At 43.8% G+C, this 18371-nt stretch overlaps 2 protein-coding genes across 3 annotated transcripts; one reads left to right on the top strand and one right to left on the bottom strand.

The window, feature by feature from the left end:
• Positions 1-227: 227 nt before the first annotated feature.
• On the bottom strand, positions 228-3903 carry kin (Kin17 DNA and RNA binding protein). Its single transcript, XM_070853790.1, has 12 exons — positions 3695-3903; positions 3511-3605; positions 3300-3343; positions 3084-3206; positions 2445-2629; positions 2309-2357; positions 2177-2228; positions 1963-2089; positions 1746-1874; positions 1543-1642; positions 937-1037; positions 228-537 (listed from the first exon to the last, which is right to left on the bottom strand). The coding sequence occupies exons 1-12, from the start codon at positions 3806-3808 to the stop codon at positions 478-480; spliced, it is 1179 nt and encodes a 392-aa protein (XP_070709891.1). The 5' UTR covers positions 3809-3903; the 3' UTR covers positions 228-477.
• Positions 3904-5107: 1204 nt separating this feature from the next.
• On the top strand, positions 5108-9250 carry atp5f1c (ATP synthase F1 subunit gamma). 2 transcript variants are annotated; one of them, XM_070853627.1, is made up of 9 exons: positions 5108-5189; positions 5707-5741; positions 6283-6414; positions 6506-6713; positions 7437-7580; positions 7698-7762; positions 7849-8004; positions 8544-8640; positions 9111-9250. In XM_070853627.1, the coding sequence occupies exons 1-9, from the start codon at positions 5149-5151 to the stop codon at positions 9112-9114; spliced, it is 882 nt and encodes a 293-aa protein (XP_070709728.1). In that variant the 5' UTR covers positions 5108-5148; the 3' UTR covers positions 9115-9250. The 2 variants fall into 2 exon arrangements, with proteins under 2 accessions (XP_070709728.1, XP_070709729.1); XM_070853628.1 differs by lacking the exon at positions 9111-9250 and having other exon boundaries at positions 8544-8644.
• Positions 9251-18371: the final 9121 nt, after the last annotated feature.

The following is an 18371-nucleotide window of genomic DNA, read 5'->3' as shown; positions in this document are numbered from 1 at the left end:
ACACCTTAAGTTACCCCGTGCTGCTAATAATCCCCCGGCGTCAGCGGAGCTAGCAAGAAAATTACACCCATTTACAAGAGAGAATGAATAACGGGAGAAGAGAGAGAGGGAGACGTGCAACTATGTTCCACTGGTGTCTGTATGCAACGGCAGTTCCTGATTTCAGTTTTTCCTTTAAAAACACGAAAAGTTTCTGATTGTTTTCCAAAGAACACCAGAAGTCGCTTTTGTTGAATTTATTTGGAGAAAATGTACATCTACAATTTTAAGATCAACTTGAATATTAATACAAAATAAAAATAAACTAATTGAACACATTGCTTTAGGTTTGTGTGTGACACAGCAACTGGAACTCACTGGGATTGCATTGTGGGATGTGTGTATGTACAGGTGAACCTCAGGGAAGCGACTCTGACACAGTAGAGTCCCCCTCAGCCGAACAGCTGCCTGAGGATAAAACAGGAAGGTTTTGCCGGTTCAGGCCAGTTTAGAGAAATCCTCATAGGCGACGCCTACTCTCTTCCCCTTCAGCTGACCCTAAAAAGGTGAGAGAGACTTTAGTCATGGCTGCAGCTGCAACATAAGGCAATGTTGCTTCCATATATTCATTTCTCCGTACAGTTATTTCAAAGAAAGATTGAGATATTCTGTGTAGCATCCAGACAAACAGGAACATAGTTTGAAACATTATTTTGCAATCTTAAATGTAATTCTTCACAGCTTTCTGCATGGTGAGAAAACCTGAGAGACGTCAATGACAAAATATGCTTTATGGAATTTGGGTGAACTGACCCTTTAAATTGCTGACTGGAAACTATGTTTGAGTGGTCCTAAAACTGACAGTTGTATTAAATACTCACTTCACAGATATACAGAAGGAAACACAAACCAACGACTGACATGTGACAGGCTCACATGGAGCCTGGAAATACTCACAGAGGTGAACATGAGCGTAGCGCTGAAGTTTTTTTCGTCTATTCCCTCCAGCACGGCCTCTGTGCCTCTGTACGTCCCGTTCAGGATCAAAACCTGTTTACCTGCAAGAGGAGTGACAACAAGGTGTTGAGGGGGACAGAAAGACACGGCAGACGTCTATGATGTCTCCAACATAACGGGACCTCGAGCCGCTGATCAGAGCGGTGTAACCAGTGGGTTAGCCAGGTGTCACGAAGGTGGCCATCACCGCGGTAACACATGCTGCGAAGGTTAGAGGGTCCAGAGAAGGTTATGTTCGGAGTGTAGGTTTAAATCGTCTGTAAAAAGCGCTGCCGTTGATTCCCTGACGGTTCCCTGTCCGACCCGTCCTACTTGTTTTTGAGAACGTTTGGTGAACTTGTGCAGAAGAAGAGTCAAATCATGCATCCAACAGCCCTTTTACAGCTGATAACCACTGTCATGACAGCCGTTATCTCTGATTGTTTCTGAGGAAGCCTGCTGCTTTGTGCTGCACCCACAGTTTGGCACTACTATATTAAATGATCTATAGAGTGTTTTTTGTTCTTTCCCACTGGTTGTGAGGGCAAAAGAGTTTCGGTGGTTTACCTGGTGCAGGTATGACTGTCTCTACGTGATTCTGGTCCAATTTCAGCTTGTCTCCGGAGTCGATCATCTTCACCACCGCTCCATATTTGTCTCGAATCTCCTGCGAACAAAATGATTCCACGGCGATTATCTTCTTTATTCACCCCCCCCCCCACGCGCACATAAACATGCTGCCACCCGACATGAACGCAAAGCCTCGTTACCATGACGACGCCCTTCTTCTTGTGGTACTTCTCGCCCAGCCTCTTGGTGACAACTTTGACCACGATGTTGGGCTGCAGCCAGTAATCCGTTCTGACCGACTGCTGCTGCTGCTTCTTCTTCTCCTCCATCTGAACAATAAAGCACTCTCCTTCAGAACACCCAGCCGGGACACATTCAAACCCAAACGCACGCACAGGACAAAACAATGGCCTCTACCTCCATGATCTCCTCCAGGGCAGATTTCTTCTTCTTCTCTGCTCTGGAGTCCAAACCGGAGGACGTGTCTTTCCTCTTGGTGGAGGACGACGCTGCTGTTTTCAGAGCGGTAGCACCCAGACCAGAGCTACGAGAAGACACAGTTACAGACACAATAATAACTCAGTTGATAATCAAGCAACAGGATTAGGAACCTGCTCGGAAACTTCTTTACCTCGATTTGGAAGGGCCGGCTACAGATGAAGAGGCGCCCAGGTTGAAAGCAACTGCAGAAACACTCGAGAGTGAGCGGAGAGAAATGCAAACTCACAGGCTAAATTTGGTGTAAACTGTTTTATTTACTTACTTTTTTCTTCTTCGCTCTCCCGTTTCAGCTCTGTGAAAACTGGGGTCTCCTACACAGCAGAACAGAGAACAAAACATCTCAAGTCTCTGTCGGTTCCCCCTTTAGCTGAATTGAAGCGTGTCCTGCTGGCACTCACGTCCGTCTCCTTGCTGTCGCGGCCCCTGCGGACCTGCTCCTCGATGAACCTGGCGCTCCTCTCCTCGTCGTCCAGGTCCTGCTTCTTCTTCCTCGCCTGCTCCTCTTGGCGGCGGATGGTCTCCGGGTCGCGGTCGATGTACTGGATGTACCAGCCTTTGGGGGTCTCATCCACCTTACAAAACCCTACGGGGAACATTGTCCATCTTTAAGGTGGCGGTGCCTGCGTTTAGTTTGCTCTCTAAATATTGTGTCTGCTGGCCACAGTTCTTCATTTCCAAACATTTGGGCTGAGATCTGTGTTGGGTAACAAATCAGTCGCCTTTCAAACCAAAGTCATTTCCAATATTTATTAAAGAGATGGGATTTTTTTGGTTGTTGTTGCCATTTACACATTTAGTGTTTTCAAACTTACTGTTAAAGCAACACCTTTTACAAGCTTGCTTGTTTTAAATCTGTCCTTTTCAAGTTTGTCACTTGTTAACTTCCACTTGTGAGTTACTGCTGGACCAGTTGTTTCCTGTTTCTGTCTACTCTGTATATATCTTAGCTCTGGCATATTTGATTGTCCTAAGAGAGAAGATGCCCTCCTCAGGCGTGTAGGTGGGGTTGGGGAGGAAACCCCCACACGCTGACTCACCCTCTCTGCCGAGCCACTTGGTGAAGTCAGTGAGAGTCTCCCACTGTGTGGAGTTCATGTGGACGTGCTCTCTGTCGCTGATGTATTCATTGTAGACAATGTTGTTGTGCACTCTCTTCGTCCCTGCGGGCGGAAAAAAAGACAACAGTTTCTGGGTGCTGCTGGTGAACAGCTGTTCCTGCTGCTGCACAAACATCTGGACACATCAGGACTCACCGAATCTCCTTCTGAGCAGCTCCACGAAGTCGCTTTTGAACTCACTGGGAGAAAAAGGGAAACAAGAATCAACTCTTAAGTCCGTCACTAATGTTGACATGATTTTCTTCTCATGAAAGTGCAGCCGCACACACACACTCACACACACACACACACACACACACACTCACACTCACACTCTCTCCTCTCTCTCACACACACGGTGACTCACTCAGAGAAGTAGTCCATGAACTTGTTTGGGTTTTCTGAGGCCAGCAGCAGCTGCCTCTGGTGAGACTCGGACATGCAGTGACATTTGAAGCCGTTCTGTCAACAAGCAGAAAACACGGATAAGTTCAAAACATCAACAGCGACAGCAAATAAACTAAATTAGACGGATTTTAGGAGCAGCTCACCTCGTCTCGGCACTGTTTTTGACACATCTGACAGTACCATCTCAGCTTCTGGAGACCTTTGGATTTTATGCGGTTGGCTATCGCCTTGGGGGAGAGAAAATCAGCTTTTCCCATTCCGAGTAGCAACAATAAACACACAACAGCTGCTATTTACCGGTTAATATCACTTAGACTGATGAAGAGGTCCGCTCGGACGGCAGCTCCACTACGGACACTACTTCCGCGTGTTACAGCGTCATAACCTCGCGCGACGGACTAAAGCGCGCGATACCTTTAGCTGCATTCAGGGACTCACTGTGAGCTTCGTAATTTGTGTAAAAGTGTTTTGTTTTTGTTGAGACAAACTTTACATAGCCCCAGTTTGTGGCCTCCGATTGAGATTTTTTTGTTTTATGAATTACATTCGCGACACAGAGCTCATAAAGTTTTTAAACGCTTTTTAAACCTTTTTTTTTTTTTTTAAACCTTGAAAAAAGTCTTGTAATTTATTGAAAAACACTGCCACACTTTCATCCATTTCCCAAGTCAATTTACTTAGTAAACAAAAAAAAAAAACAAAAAAACACGTCAGTGAGATTAAACAAGGGTTATACACATGTTATATAAGATAATAAAAGATAAATAAAAATAAAAAATTATATTAATAATTTGTATTTATTTTTTTAAAATTTTTTTTAACGAATCTGCCTATAAAACATCTCATATCCACACTGCCTCGCACAAAGTGGGAAAGGAAAATGCCCGTCTGTCATTTTGGCGGGTCAGAAGAGTCGCAATGTTGGAAACAAATTGAAAACCCCATCAGGTAAAAGTGGACAGGTGAGTGTTTGAAAACTGCTGCTGAAACCTCAAAACGACGGTGAGTGTTTATTGTTTTATTTGTTTGTGTCAGTGCAAAAGTCCCGTCGTGAAAACTGTGATTCTGTGAGATGCCTGCATTTGTTTCTAAGTTGTTGATTGTTGTTGTGTTCTTTGAGTTTCGTGTCTATGGGGTAGCTCCAGACACTTTTGCCTGTCTCTTAAGATGGTGTGAATATTTCAGTGTTAAAAGAAAACCTGAACTTGTAACATGAGTATAAAAAGCGAGGATTTACATTACAAATCTATCAATGCGGGTAAAGTCTGGAGAAAAATGAGACAGTTCGTCTTAAATAAAGCTTTACAAAGACGGCCGTTCGGACTAAAATTAGATAAATGTACGTAAACAACAGAATGAAACCTAATGTTATTAAAACATGTCGAAGATGTTATTAAACGTTCGACATGTTTTACAACATGTTTAAAAAAAAACACCAAAATGACCATTTCAATCGTTGGAGAAATTATGGGTTCGTCCATGTGAGTGGAGCTCATTTTAACGACATTTCTGGCAGTCCGTGAAGATCGCATTCGTCCATTTTGCCTTTAAGCTGCGCCTGCGCAGTCCTGCGCGTCTGACCTTCATAGGAGTAACCATGTTCGCCAGGACCAGCGCGTTGGTGTTCTCCCCACAATGGTAAAGTCAAAGTTATTCAAACACTTTTACAGCAATCTTAAAATGTATCATCTGAGTATTAACTAAATGTAGATACATGAGTAGAATAAGTGTGTAACAAGTCTGTAATGCATGCTTATGATTGCACATTGAAGGCAAGGACATGCTAACGTGGAGGCCGCGGCTAATGAATGACAGCGGTGTGCTGCACTGTGTTTAGCCGGCTAGAAGCTAATGCTAGCTAAACTGACACTGACAACGTAGCCAAAGAGAGTTCCTAATTCACTTGTGTGTTTTAGAAAGTCATTCATATCAGGCACGGCTATAGTGTTAGATAGGGTTCACTGTCAAAGCCTTTTCTGTCCAGTGAAGACTAAGCTAGCTGATGCTAGCGCAGTTGCAAGCTATAATTCAAATTAACGTTAGTCTGACATTAACCTAACTAGGACTTGCTTTTAATGTTGGTCTGTGTTTCTGATGCTGCTCCATGCTGATAATGTTTGCAGCTAAAGCTCACACGCACTATTTCTGTTCACAGTGGGCAGGTCAGGAACATGGCTACCTTGAAGGACAGTAAGTACTTTTGTATTCCACTCTCTTACTGTGAAGTCAACAGCTTAACACATTACTGACTTATGCCCCGCTGATAACACACAGTCTGAATGATTGCTGCCAAAATCCTGCACTGTTTTGAGGGACAGGGACCCATCTGTTAAAGTTTACAGGTCTTTACACGGAGTTCACCCTTTTGGCTCATGAACTTTAAATATGATCTTAATATCTTCTATAACCATTTACATGCAAGTCACCTCATTCCAGGTTACATTTAAAAATGTTTTGACTTTGACGATGTCACTGTGATCTTGAGAACAAATAATTTCAGACAAATTTAAACATGTTATTGAACAGCAGAGATTATCTCAAGTAAAAGTTGAGTGTTCACTAAAGTGTGCCTGTTTGCAACTAAAGAAAAGCTCAAGTTGCCACATGTGTTGGTGTGCTGCTCTCTCATGCGTGTAGCACGTACCACATTCACTGCACGTGATCCTCATCATCCCAGCTGACTGTATTATCCCCTACTGGATCAGACTGAGAAATTGCCTCTTCTTTCTAGTCACCATTCGGTTGAAGTCCATCAAGAACATCCAGAAAATCACTAAGTCCATGAAAATGGTGGCTGCTGCCAAGTATGCTCGTGCTGAAAGGCAGCTGAAGCCAGCCAGGGTCTACGGCACTGGTGCTCTGGGTACGTACACCTTGCCTCCATGTTATTTGACACTTGGCTTGAGTAGGATCTTGATGGTTTTTTTAATTTTTGTTTCCTCTCTGCTCTCCAGCCCTGTATGAGAAGGCTGACATCCAAGTGCCGGAGGACAAGGCCGCCAAGCATTTGCTCATCGGTGTGTCTTCCGACCGTGGGCTCTGTGGTGCCATCCACTCTGGTGTGGCCAAGGCCATTAAGAGCGAGGTCGCCACCCTGACTGCTGCTGGCAAGGACGTCATGTTGGTCAATGTGGGCGACAAGCTGAGAGGCCTGCTACACAAGTACGTGCAGCAAGCCTCCTGAAGTTTACCTTCGTAACACTGATGGCAGACACGAGTCAGGGCTGGTGTTTGGCTTCACTGAGCAGCTGTTTAGTTGCTGTGTGTTTAGTAGCGGGAATAATTTGTGATGATATTTAGCTAGTGTTTTAGCTTTGAGGGGTTCAGAATAACTAACCTCTAATTGCAAATCAGATGAATTATAGCTTCCATTTTCCCAGTGTTGGTAATAGCCACATACACAGTAGCTATTTATAATACCAGCAATCAGTTTATAATGCCTAACTTCATACTGCAGTTATTATTTGGTGATTATTTTTGATTGTTTCTCGGCTCTGGTAGCATAAAAGCGGGGAAGGTCAGCATGCTTTATTCAGTACAATCCTACTGGGTTAATGGACAGTTTTGATGCAGATTTTTGGAAACGGAGGACGTACATTTAATTTACTTTCATGGCCAAAATTTCCCATTATTGATTTATTAGTAAGTGTATCCTCTGCAGGGTGCAGACATAATTAGCACAGAGTTTCAGGACGCCTTTCTGCTGAGAAGTGTTCAATTTAAAATGGGTTAAATGGGCATGAAACAGCTGAGAACCTGTTTCAGACTAACGTGGGCGTCTTAAATCACAATTCACATGTAGCAGAAATCTAAATGTAGATGAGGGAATAAATGTTCAGGCGGCAATTGTTTGCCATGCCAGTAACCCCCGCTGTCCCTCATCAGAACTCATGGAAAGCACATCATTCTGAACTGTAAGGAACTCGGCCGCAAGCCCCCCACCTTCACCGATGCTTCAATCGTCGCCACCGAGCTTCTCAACTCTGGATATGAATTCGACCAGGGTTCTATCTTCTACAACCGATTCAGGTATTTTCAGTCTAGAGCTGATGAGCATAAGCAGAGAGGTTGACTTGTCTGTTTTTAAATGGATGAAGTCGCATGTTGTCTTGATCACAAAATACAATCTCCCCTTTTCTGATGCAGGTCTGTCATCTCGTACAAGACGGACAAGAAGCCCTTGTTTTCTACGGAAACAGTTGCCGGTGCAGGTAGTGTTGTGTTTTGCTTTACGCGGATCGTCAGCCATTCAGCCAGAGAGATGCTGAACGTCTGTGTGTCTCTCCCCTCTAAACAGAGAACATGAGCATCTATGATGACATTGATGCTGATGTGCTGAGGAACTACCAGGAGTTTGCTCTGGTCAACATCCTCTTCCTGGCCCTGAGGGAGTCTGCCACCAGCGAGCAGAGCGCCAGGATGACTGCCATGGACAGCGCCAGCAAGAACGCCTGTAAGTCTCTGGACTTCCTCGCTAACACATTCACATTCCTGCCTTTCAAGAGAACTGTAGAGTACAGTATTGGGGAGGGGGGGTATGCACATTAAGTGCACTGTGTTTTGGTATTTTACTAACATGGAACACTTGCCTACTACCTGGCAGGGCAGGAACGCGCACTTTAGTACTTAAGACACTTAACTGTGAGGGCCGACCCTGAATCTTCTCTCCAAGTCTTGAGTTTTTGAATTGGTGCTCAAATGTAGAAGTTGGTTTATTGTTTTTGGTTATTTCTCAGGCAAAAATGCCAAACCTTCTCTGGTTTCATCTTTTTAAAGGTGGTTATTGTTATTGTTAACAGAGCATTTGATGTAACACTGATCACTCATGTAGAAACAAGCCAGCATGTAGAAAACGGCAGCTTAATATAATGTCACGATCATCACTTTTCACGTCTTGTTAGGACGCACATTAAATGCTGAGCCGTGCTCTCAGATTTTGCTCCTGCACAGTAAAGTTTTACACGTTGACTCTGGATTTTTCTCTCCCTTCAGCTGAGATGATTGACAAGCTGACCCTCACCTTCAACCGTACCAGACAGGCCGTCATCACCAAGGAGCTCATTGAGATCATCTCCGGAGCTGCTGCTCTGTAAGTTTCTTCACTGTCCGCTGTGTTTTCTCTCCCTCTGCTTCACCCCCTCTCTTCTCTCGCTCTTTGTTGTGTCCACCACTTTTCTGTCTTCCTCCTTTCACCGGCAGATTTTTGCGCAGTGACTCAGCCCTGTCATTATATACCGCCATCACTCTGCTTACTTTTCTGATCTTTTTGAGATCACCTCCTTTTTTTATTCCTGTCCTTCAAAAGGTTCCATTTTCTCAACCATGCATGTCTTTTTGTTTTGTTTTTTCCTTCATCCCCCGCTGAACTCAGGAACTGAGGCTTGTTTTAACAGAGGAGGTAACATTGTAGAGTAAGCTATAATGTTAGGATCATCTCATTTTAGAAGTGTGTACCATAAATTATAGTCTAGCTGCCCTTTAGGTGAGTTTTGAGCTTGTGACCCAGTCAAAAGGTGTTTGTCTCTGTTCTTACCTTTTTTTTTTTTTTTTTCGTTGCAGATAAATGGGTGAGATCTTCGTTTCCTTTGCCTGTAGCTCTTCAAAGTACTTCGGACACACGTTGTCCAGTCTATGAACATTTGTGCTTCTGTTTGTAAAATATATGGAGAAAATAAACCCCTTACTGATTCCTCACACTTCATCAGTCCCTGTATCTGTCTTTCTTCACAATAAACACTGATGACTGAGAAAGATGAATGTTGGTGCTTCACTTGAGTGGACTTCATCCTTCCAGAGGTGGCACTTGAAATGGACGAACAAACGATATAATACAGACCGTCGCACATTATTACTAGTTTCACTGAGGTAGGATTTATTAAAGGAATAATAAAGTGAGTGGCCGTTTTGACATTACAAAATTCAGTGTTTATGCCATTTGTTATTCGCCCAGTCATGTTGGGTGATCAACTTGGTGCTGTGCATTCCTGTCCTTGTGTGTTACCTCGCATTAAAACAATTCTTCTGGCTGAAGTTTAAAATTTATGGTAAGTTTATGGTAAGCCATGACCATAAATGGTCATTTATGCAGCAGCTTAAAAGCAAGGTCTTCTTGATGTTTTAAAAACCTGAAAACAGACTTAAGAGATGCCATAATTACCGAAGTGTATATATGAAATCAAATATAATATTTTGGGGAGATGCTACTTTGTCAGTAACTGTTTCTCACATTTTCCTGCTCTATTTGTGAGGCCATGAAACAAACAATTGTGCAAAATGTTGATGCTACAAACACCAAATTCATAGACGGTATCAAGACTCCACAACTCTTTTGTCTCCTGCAGGAAGGATGAGTTCAGACAATTCAAAGCTAATGTACAGTATAATAAAGTTCCTCCAAACTCCAAAAGATTGACATTTTTTCCATCTGAGATTGATATCAGAAGACTGATTAAAGTCAGCGTTCTGTTATCAAGGCTTGGCTTAAAAAGTTTCTCAAATTAATTTTATTCCCAAACCATTTCCATTTGAAACTAACACAAACTATTCCCAAACTCCCACTTAAGTCTTTCTGAGTTCCTCAAATTTCTGAACTTTTTATCAGAGTTCCCTTTTTTGGCTGCAGAAAGTCCAACCTTTGCAGCAACCAAAAAGTAATCAAACCAACTTCTTTTGTCCTATGATCGACTTTGTTGGCATTTATTCAGGCATTTATTCAAATTTAATTTTGCATCCAAAGGGAGGTTACCAGTGAGGGTCCTAGAAACATAACATCCATCACACAGAAGCGTCCTTATGAAAGGCGCCCAAGGACACAAACTGTAGAAAAACACCAAACAGTTGACCATAACTTTTAGTGCAAATGGAAATGCATAGAATATCTGGACAGGGATCAACGAAGAACGCCCTTATTTGTAGCTTCATCTAACAGGAGCGTCGCTCACTTCTCATTTGAAGTGACTGGTTTGCAGTTCATTAAAAGTCCACCAGGCGGCGCTGTCTGATAAGAAATGTGACATCTTTTCTGGTCTCAGTCAACATCCTGCATGTAAGTGAAACTCCAAAGGAGCCAACGGTGTGTAACAGCAAAACAACACATTCATCTTTATTGTAAGGCGTAGGGTTTAGTTCTGGCCAATTGGGCCACTGTATTCAGATTGAGTATCTAATCTGAGTTTTTTTTTGGATGGGTGATGTGGTTTCTCGTGTCAGTGAAGACCAAAAAGGGGATGCTTAGGCTTCTCGCAACAGTTACTGACAAAGACAGAACACAAGACAGAAAGTGCTTGCAGTTTGCATTTATTACGACATGCATGCTCGCATCTGTGTGTGTGTGTGTGTGTGTGTGCATAAATGGCCTGCAGGCCTTGTTTGTCTATTGTATTTGTGCTTGTTATTGTTTACTCCAGAGGGGAGTGGGGAGCGATTGCATCTGAACACTGAAATTACAGCGATGCCAGACTGTGATAAACGCAGTCAGAGAGCAGCAGCCTTCTCATCTCCCCTTTGCTGGCGAGGCCCTGCATGTCAACATCACATGGATGTGGGTGAGGGAAGAAGGAGGGGAGGGGGCTTCGTCATTTTGGGAATTCTGCCGAGCCGGGGTCACAACTGTAGAAGATGAGAGCAGGTCAACCGTTTATTTCTGTCTTTCTTTTAATGCTTATTTTGTGGGAAAGTGGGTGCGGGATCCCGGCGACAAGAAGAAACAGGAATCAGGAGCTCCAGTTAAAAGGCTTATCAGACACAAACAGTGCACAGTGGTTTCGTTCTCTGTGGAAGGATGGTACGAGGCCTCAGCGGCAATAATTCTCTTCTCTGTCTTGATACAGACATGGCGATGCAATAGCAGCGATACGAGTCCAAGTCTTTCTGACCATTGCTGGACAAAAAATTCTTAACAATTCTTTTTTTTAAATGCATGGGCTTAATAATGTAAAATCAAGGCATAATGCTCATTTAAGTCCTCTTTGTGAGTTACTCATTGATGCCTTTATGCATTTTATTGGCCCACACATATCCGTGCAATTACAGTTGCATACTTGGGGGCACTGCAACAGCTGAGGAATAAATACTTTGTTTGCTCTCTAAAGCTGTGGTTCCAACCCAGGCTGTGGACTGGTAAACACTGTGATTCCACAAATTCATAGACCACTTGTGCGATAATTACGTTGAACACAGCATCATGCTGATATTGAACAGGCTTAGATCATTAAAGGTGCACAGTGTGGGATTCAGTGGCATCTAGCCATGAGGCTGCAGGTTGGAGCCAACAGAATACTCCTCGCTTCACCTCTCCCTTTCCAAGCGTTGTAGGAGAAGGAGAAGCTACGGTGGCTGACGAGGACTCACGCTCCTTTGCTTTTTCCTGTGCTGAATGATAAGTGTGATCCTCCGTTTGTCACAACACAAAATGGTGTTCCTATTCTTTCCTCTTTGTTTTCCCACCAATGCAGTCACCAATTTCAAGCTACCACTTTAACTTAAAAACACAAAAAGGTTGTGATTGTCCCTTCTGGGCTACTGTAGAAACATGGTGGACTTTGACGAAGAGGACCTGCTCCCTATGTAGATATAAAGGACTCATTCGAAGCTAACAAATGTTAAATTTTTACCAATAGATCCCCCTAAATTCTACACAATGCACCTTCAATACACAAGGTAACCAGTCTTCCATCACCTGGTGATCATTACCGAATCACTCTCACCATTCACTGCATCTTATAAACACCATGTTGTTCCGGTGTGCACCGAAGTCGCATTACGGCATCATCACCTGTTGTAAACAACAAAAGTAAAACTGTATTCTAACACTTGATAACAGATTAACAGTAAATAGAAGCGTAACCTTAAAACAGTGCACTGTTTAAAATATACATGAGCTATCGCCTTAAATAATTAGACCATAAATAACATAATAACATTTTACCAAACAAAGATATGCTCAAGTGGCTTCCTCACTGCACAGCAAAACTCTACTGCAAACTACGGCGAGTGCACTGGGTCAAGTTAGTCTGTAAAGTCATGCTACAAGGGACAGTTTGGTTAGTGGTTTTACTGTTTGCCTTTATTTTCTGTTCCAAATAAGTTTTGATCGTCTCGCTGCTGTTTTTTTTTTTTTTTTTTTCACCTATCACACTTGTTTTTAGCAGTGTTGCCGGATTGTCAGATCTCCGCAATTAACTTTGGCTACAGGAAGCAACGATGGCCAAAACTTGGCCCCAAGTTCTGCACAATTTTGAGTACAGACAGAGGAGAAAGAGACTCATTTGCTTCCAGTCAGATATTTAAAGCAGCAGCCAGTTATAAGCCACCAACTTAGACTGCTTCAGACAAAGCAGAGAGGAAAACATGATCCACTCTCATTCTTCTGTTATGTTTTACGGTGAAACTGTGTAGCTGTAATGTGATGGTGATTTGACAGTCGGCGCCCAAAGGAAATGACTCAAACATCTGCGCATGAAAGACTGAAGAAAAAGGCTAAAAGTGTGTGTTTCTGCGAGCGAGTGTGTGCATACGCTTCTGCATTAAGGAGTGTATAAAGGTATAAAGGTGTGTGTGTGTGTGTGTGTGTGTGAGTGAGTGCGAACGAGTGAAGACATCTGAACATTGTGTTCAGGGCCCGGGCGCCGCTCTGTATTAGCTTCACCTCGTTATCGTTATCGCCCTCCTCCATTGTGGCATGAAGGGCGGAAAATGATTAGAGGAACAGGTGACAAAGGAGGCAGAGATTTCTGCCTTTACCCGGGGCAGCGCCACTGTCAGGTACAGCAGCATTACACTCAAAAGAAAAGAAGAGGGGCGCCGCACAAAAGAGCTCCTTTCTGACTTTAAAACACTCACGTCTTCTTCAGGAGTGCAGAATGGGTGTTCGTGGGGGCCAATTGACTTCCTCCATCCCTCCATCCGTCTCTCAGGTAATCACAGAGAGAGAGAGAGAGATGAGAGCTGTGAGGGGGAAAGACTTTCCACTCCTCCTTCCTTCTTCTTCGCACTCAACTCCCTCCTTTTTCCGATCAGAGAGGAGAAAGAGGCAGAGATAGCGATGAAGGAGGGAAGACAGGAAGCGAGGCCGAGGCTGTTTCCCACGGCGACGGCTGTGCGTGTACTTGTGAGCGACACGGACTCTGATGTAGTAATGCCAGGGCATTATCTCATTCAACCCCCCCCCCCTTTCCCTTCTTATCTCAATGCGTTCCCCTCCTTCTTTTCTCCTCCCCCCCGCCTCCCCCCCAGCCTTACACAAAGCTATCTGCTCTGTGGACTTTTCTGACTATTTATGTCGGACAAGGTCAGGATCGTTTAAACCGCTCTGCCTCTCTCAGCCCCTGCAGATGAGATAGGAGGGAGAAACGATCGATTCCCGCCGCCACGCAGATTTATTCCCCTCCTCCCTCCTCCGTTCCCCCTTCTTCTCCCCTCACTCTCCCAGTGGGGCTTTGCAACGAGCCAGGAGGGAGGGTCACCATTGCCTCTGCCGCCGCCGCCACCAGGCTCATCAGTCTCTTTAACACCCGTGGCGTTTAAAATACAGTAGCAGCCCTTAAACTGGCCACTTTTCTCCTGGTCCAAATGAGAGCCGTCCTCCCATCAATCTGGCCGGCTTGGGTTTCAGAGGGGTGTGAATGGTGAGGCCTCTCCAGACGGAGAGAGAGGGGAAGAGATTTAGACAGGGGAAGTGGCGGTTTGCATCATTCACAGGGGTGTTTTACAAATGAAGTGAGGCACTTACTCAAGCTGAAGGCTTGATTGTGAGGCGGGAAGTGACTGGGAAGTGGGACACTAACCAGTCAGGAGAATATGAGTTTAGACCACCCTCAGTAGTGGAATGGTTACATCGTGCGGCAAATGGTCGCAACTGTTGCTGGTTCGATCCCAGCCAGCCGCCTATGTCGCATGTCTGTCCCCCATTTCCTGTCTGCCTCTTCACTGCCGCCGTCTAACAAAGCTAAAAAATACAAATAAATAGTTTTTCAAAGGCCATTAAAGGATGAAAAGTGCAGATAGCTGCCAGTGAGGCTGCTGAATATCTGTAATATGGTAATCCTCTACTGCTCTGTAATTCCCAGACATCACATGCAAGTCAATCAGCTGCTTAGTAGTATGTCATCTTTTCTTTAGGCGTCTTTGTAACTTTACTCAGACTTTCTGTTGAGCTGTGGTTTTTTTTTTTTTTGGTCTGCGTAGTCCTGTTTGGCCATCAGAGAAGATTCTTGAAAACCACATCAACAAGCCACCCTACCGATAGTGTTAGCGAGGCCAGCTAGCGCTAAGCAGGGGTTATTACACCGTTAACATACAGGCCACAGTTAGCTGAAGGTTTGACGCCGTCATTAAAATAGATAAATACCTTATTATTCAGGAAGATCGTCTGTCACCATCAAAAAATGGGAACTATGAGACAATACAGTCTGAGGGAAAGAATGTTGATTATTCACTGATGAGTTACTAAAAAAAACTAGGGATATAAGTGCCCAGAGGTGGAGATGTCGAAGGTGACATCTTCAAATGTCTTGATTTGTCTGAAAGACAGTCCAAAACCCAACCATATTCAGTTCATTTTCTGAGCATAAAGAGAGAAAAACATCAGCGTTTGAAAAGCTGGATCCAGTGAAAATTTGCAACCCAAGATGACCCAAGATTTTTTTTTTTTCTTTTATCTTGTCAGAGCAGAAATTGTCATAATCATTTAGACCACAGGACACTGAACATCTGATGGTAATAGCAAAACCTATTCATGCGTACATGTGTGGAATCTGATCAAAATGTCTCATTAGACTCAGCTCGTAACGAGGGTTTCCCATAGACGGCCAGTGTAGCGTGACGTCGGCTTTGTCTGAGCAAGTGTTTTGTTTGTGAGAATACTTACATATCTTCTTCGCTGCCTCTGCGTGTGTACGTGTGTGTGTATGTGTGTGATCCCTGCCACTCATGTCTTGGGTTACTGTGTTTCTAGCTGTATGATAGATGGCTCAGCCCAACCTCAGAGCCCCGAGCCTGGGCTGCCGGACAGCATGTCACTGCTAGTTTCCGCCAACTGAGTGTGTGCGTTTGAATATGACACTGTGTCTGTGTGTGCGTGTGTGTGTGTGTGTGTGTGCGTGTGTTGGCCTGGCCAGTTCCGACCCCCCACTGCAACAGGATAGGTGGGTAAGGATGGCCTGGCAGTGTGTCTGCATATGTGTGTGTGTGTGTAGTGTGAACTGCCCGAGGTCTGCGCCCTGCTGAGTGTGGCGGCCCCAGCCCTTTCCTGTCCAGACCACACGTCTAACCAAAACCCAATGTGTGTCTGTGCGTTTGCCAGAGTGTGTGTATTCATGAGAATGTGTCCAGGACAGGCTTAGTCATTCATAATTCCATTTAAGGCTGCAACTACTGAAATTTATCTGTTCTACTCATCTATTATTTCACTAATAATCTATAATCTGTCAACAATTTGGGAAAGATAACGAGATAAAAAGGAGAGTTCTGTTTGACCAGAAGTCCTGAACCCAATGTTGCTAGAGCCCACAGTGGCATTGATTATTTTTTTTTTGTCCAACTGATTAATTGTTTAACTTTAAAATGTTGTATAACTAACTATAAAATTGGGGAAATGCCAGTCACAATTACCCAGAGCCTAAAGTGATGTCTTTGAATTGCTTGTTTGTCTGAACCAACAGCTCAAAAAAAGATAAACCGAAAAGGGAAGAGAAGTAAATCCTTATATTCAATGTACTAAGACAAGTGATTAATTACTTTTTAAAAAGAAATAATTTATTAATTGGATTGTGTGATGCTGGCAAAAGCTCCAGAGCAGCTACTAAACGGACTTTGCTGTATTGTTTCGTCGTCTTCTATCGCTTCCAAGATCCAAAAAAAAGACTTTTACCTTAACTTTTATGCCAACGTGGATGAAAAGTGCTAAAAAAAGAGTGGACATTCCATGACAAGAGACAACTTTGTACAAGGTGAGGTTTTAAAGTGTTTTTTTACTGGATACTTTCCGTGAATGAATGATTGTCAACTCGTTGATGTATTTTATTGATGGATTAATCAGCCAACTGTTGCTTTATCCTTGTCCCTGTCCGCCTTCCATGTCCATCTCAGCTCATGTGACCATCAGCAGGCCCATTGATATTTGACATGCTAGAGCAAAAGTCCTTTAAGTGCTCCAAAAAGGGAAATGCGAAAACCTTCGATTCCCTGATCTTCGATGAGGAAGATCATGTGCTATGATCAACAGCTCCAGAGCAGCTACCAAACAGAGATTGTGTTAAGAATGAACATTCAGTCTCAACAGTGAATAATCATTTTATGGTTTTTTTTTTTAAGAGAATTCCTGCATGATGAGCCTTGGCGGATAAACTTTTTAAACGACTAATTGCTTATTAGAATATTTGTTAATTTTCTGTGAAAAGTTATTGTAAAAGTTTGTCTCTACGTGGTCCTCCCTCATCTCTCCATCATCCCTCCCCGTCATCTAATAATTTCATTTTACAAACTTTTCCCACTTCTTCTGCCTCCCACATTTGCGCTCCACCTCTCGTTCCCAATCTGTGATTTTTCTTAAAATAGGTTCTGAGATTTCGCCGCCGATAGCAGACAAACGAACGGCACCTAGAGGAGAAGGAAAAATAACTAGTCAACCCCCCCCCCCCTTCTTCCCTATTCATCCTCCCTCTCTCCAGTGCTGCCAGCAGACAGTGTGTTTCTCAGCGTAGTGGAGATTATAGCCGGGAATGACAAGCACGCCGTCTGATACCATATCCGCTCTGAATTACAGATCAGCCCTTTTTAAATGATATTTTAAATACTTGCTGCAGGCTGCGAGTTTTCACAGGGTCTTATTTCATTGTTATTATACTAGTACCATATTTTTGTTAGAAAATCAGTGTTGGCGCTTATTTAAATGAGGGAGAGTGGAAGCCGATATACACTCCAGTGTGTTATTTTACTGTGCCACTTTGGAAAATCCCTCACTACACCCCCCCCCTCCCACTATACTCCTCACATATACCCACCACCCCCTTTTTTCAGTGTGTTCTTGGTGGGAATTAAAAGGGAACACTGTGAAAAGGACAAAAGAGAAAGGACAAATTGTAATTAGTTTGATTTTGTGTGTGCAAATGTATGTGTGTGTGTGTGTGTGTGTGTGTGCTTGGCTGTGACGTTGGTGTAGCCCATTAAGGGTTAGATTCCCACACAGAAAGAAGACTGTGGCTTTGATTACCTCTCTCATGTGTTGGATGGGGTGGGGGTGGGGGTGGGTTTTTCAAAACCGGGCGCAGATTTGACTTGAATTGTTTCACCGTCGCTCATTTTGATCATTGAATTAATGTGGGGTAGCAAAACTGTCCCTTTGTTTTTTCTTTTTTTTTTTTTAAATATGGAGACAGGCAGGTCTGGATGTAGTAGAAGAGGAGGAGGTGTGTAGTACCCGTGACGGCTTGCTGGGTGGCGCTGTTGCCCCAGCGATGCTCCCGCTTTTGGATAAAAGGTCCCTTGGTTTCAGTCGAAGGCTCTGAGCTCTTTGTGCTTTGGCGTTTCATGATGGGATTCTCTGGAGAGCAGAGGATGGAGAACGACACTCCTTCCCCCTCTAACCCTCTCTCTCTCTCTCTCTCTCTCTCGCTCTCTCTCTCCCTCCTCGCTCACCCTCTCCCTCTCTCCCCCTCTCCCTCGCTCTCTGCTGGAATACACCCTAACCTTGACATATTGAGAATGAAAACGACGGTTCCACATCCCATGCTCGCTTGTTGACAGCGTTAACACTCTTTTCATGTGTGTTTTGATAGCTGAAAATGAACCATATTAGACTGTTATGAGAAATTATGTTTAGTG

The sequence above is a fragment of the Pempheris klunzingeri genome, chromosome 22 (genome assembly GCF_042242105.1).
Source record: "Pempheris klunzingeri isolate RE-2024b chromosome 22, fPemKlu1.hap1, whole genome shotgun sequence".
NCBI classification, from domain to species: Eukaryota; Metazoa; Chordata; class Actinopteri; order Acropomatiformes; family Pempheridae; genus Pempheris; species Pempheris klunzingeri.
This window is presented reverse-complemented; position numbering and strand designations above follow the sequence as displayed.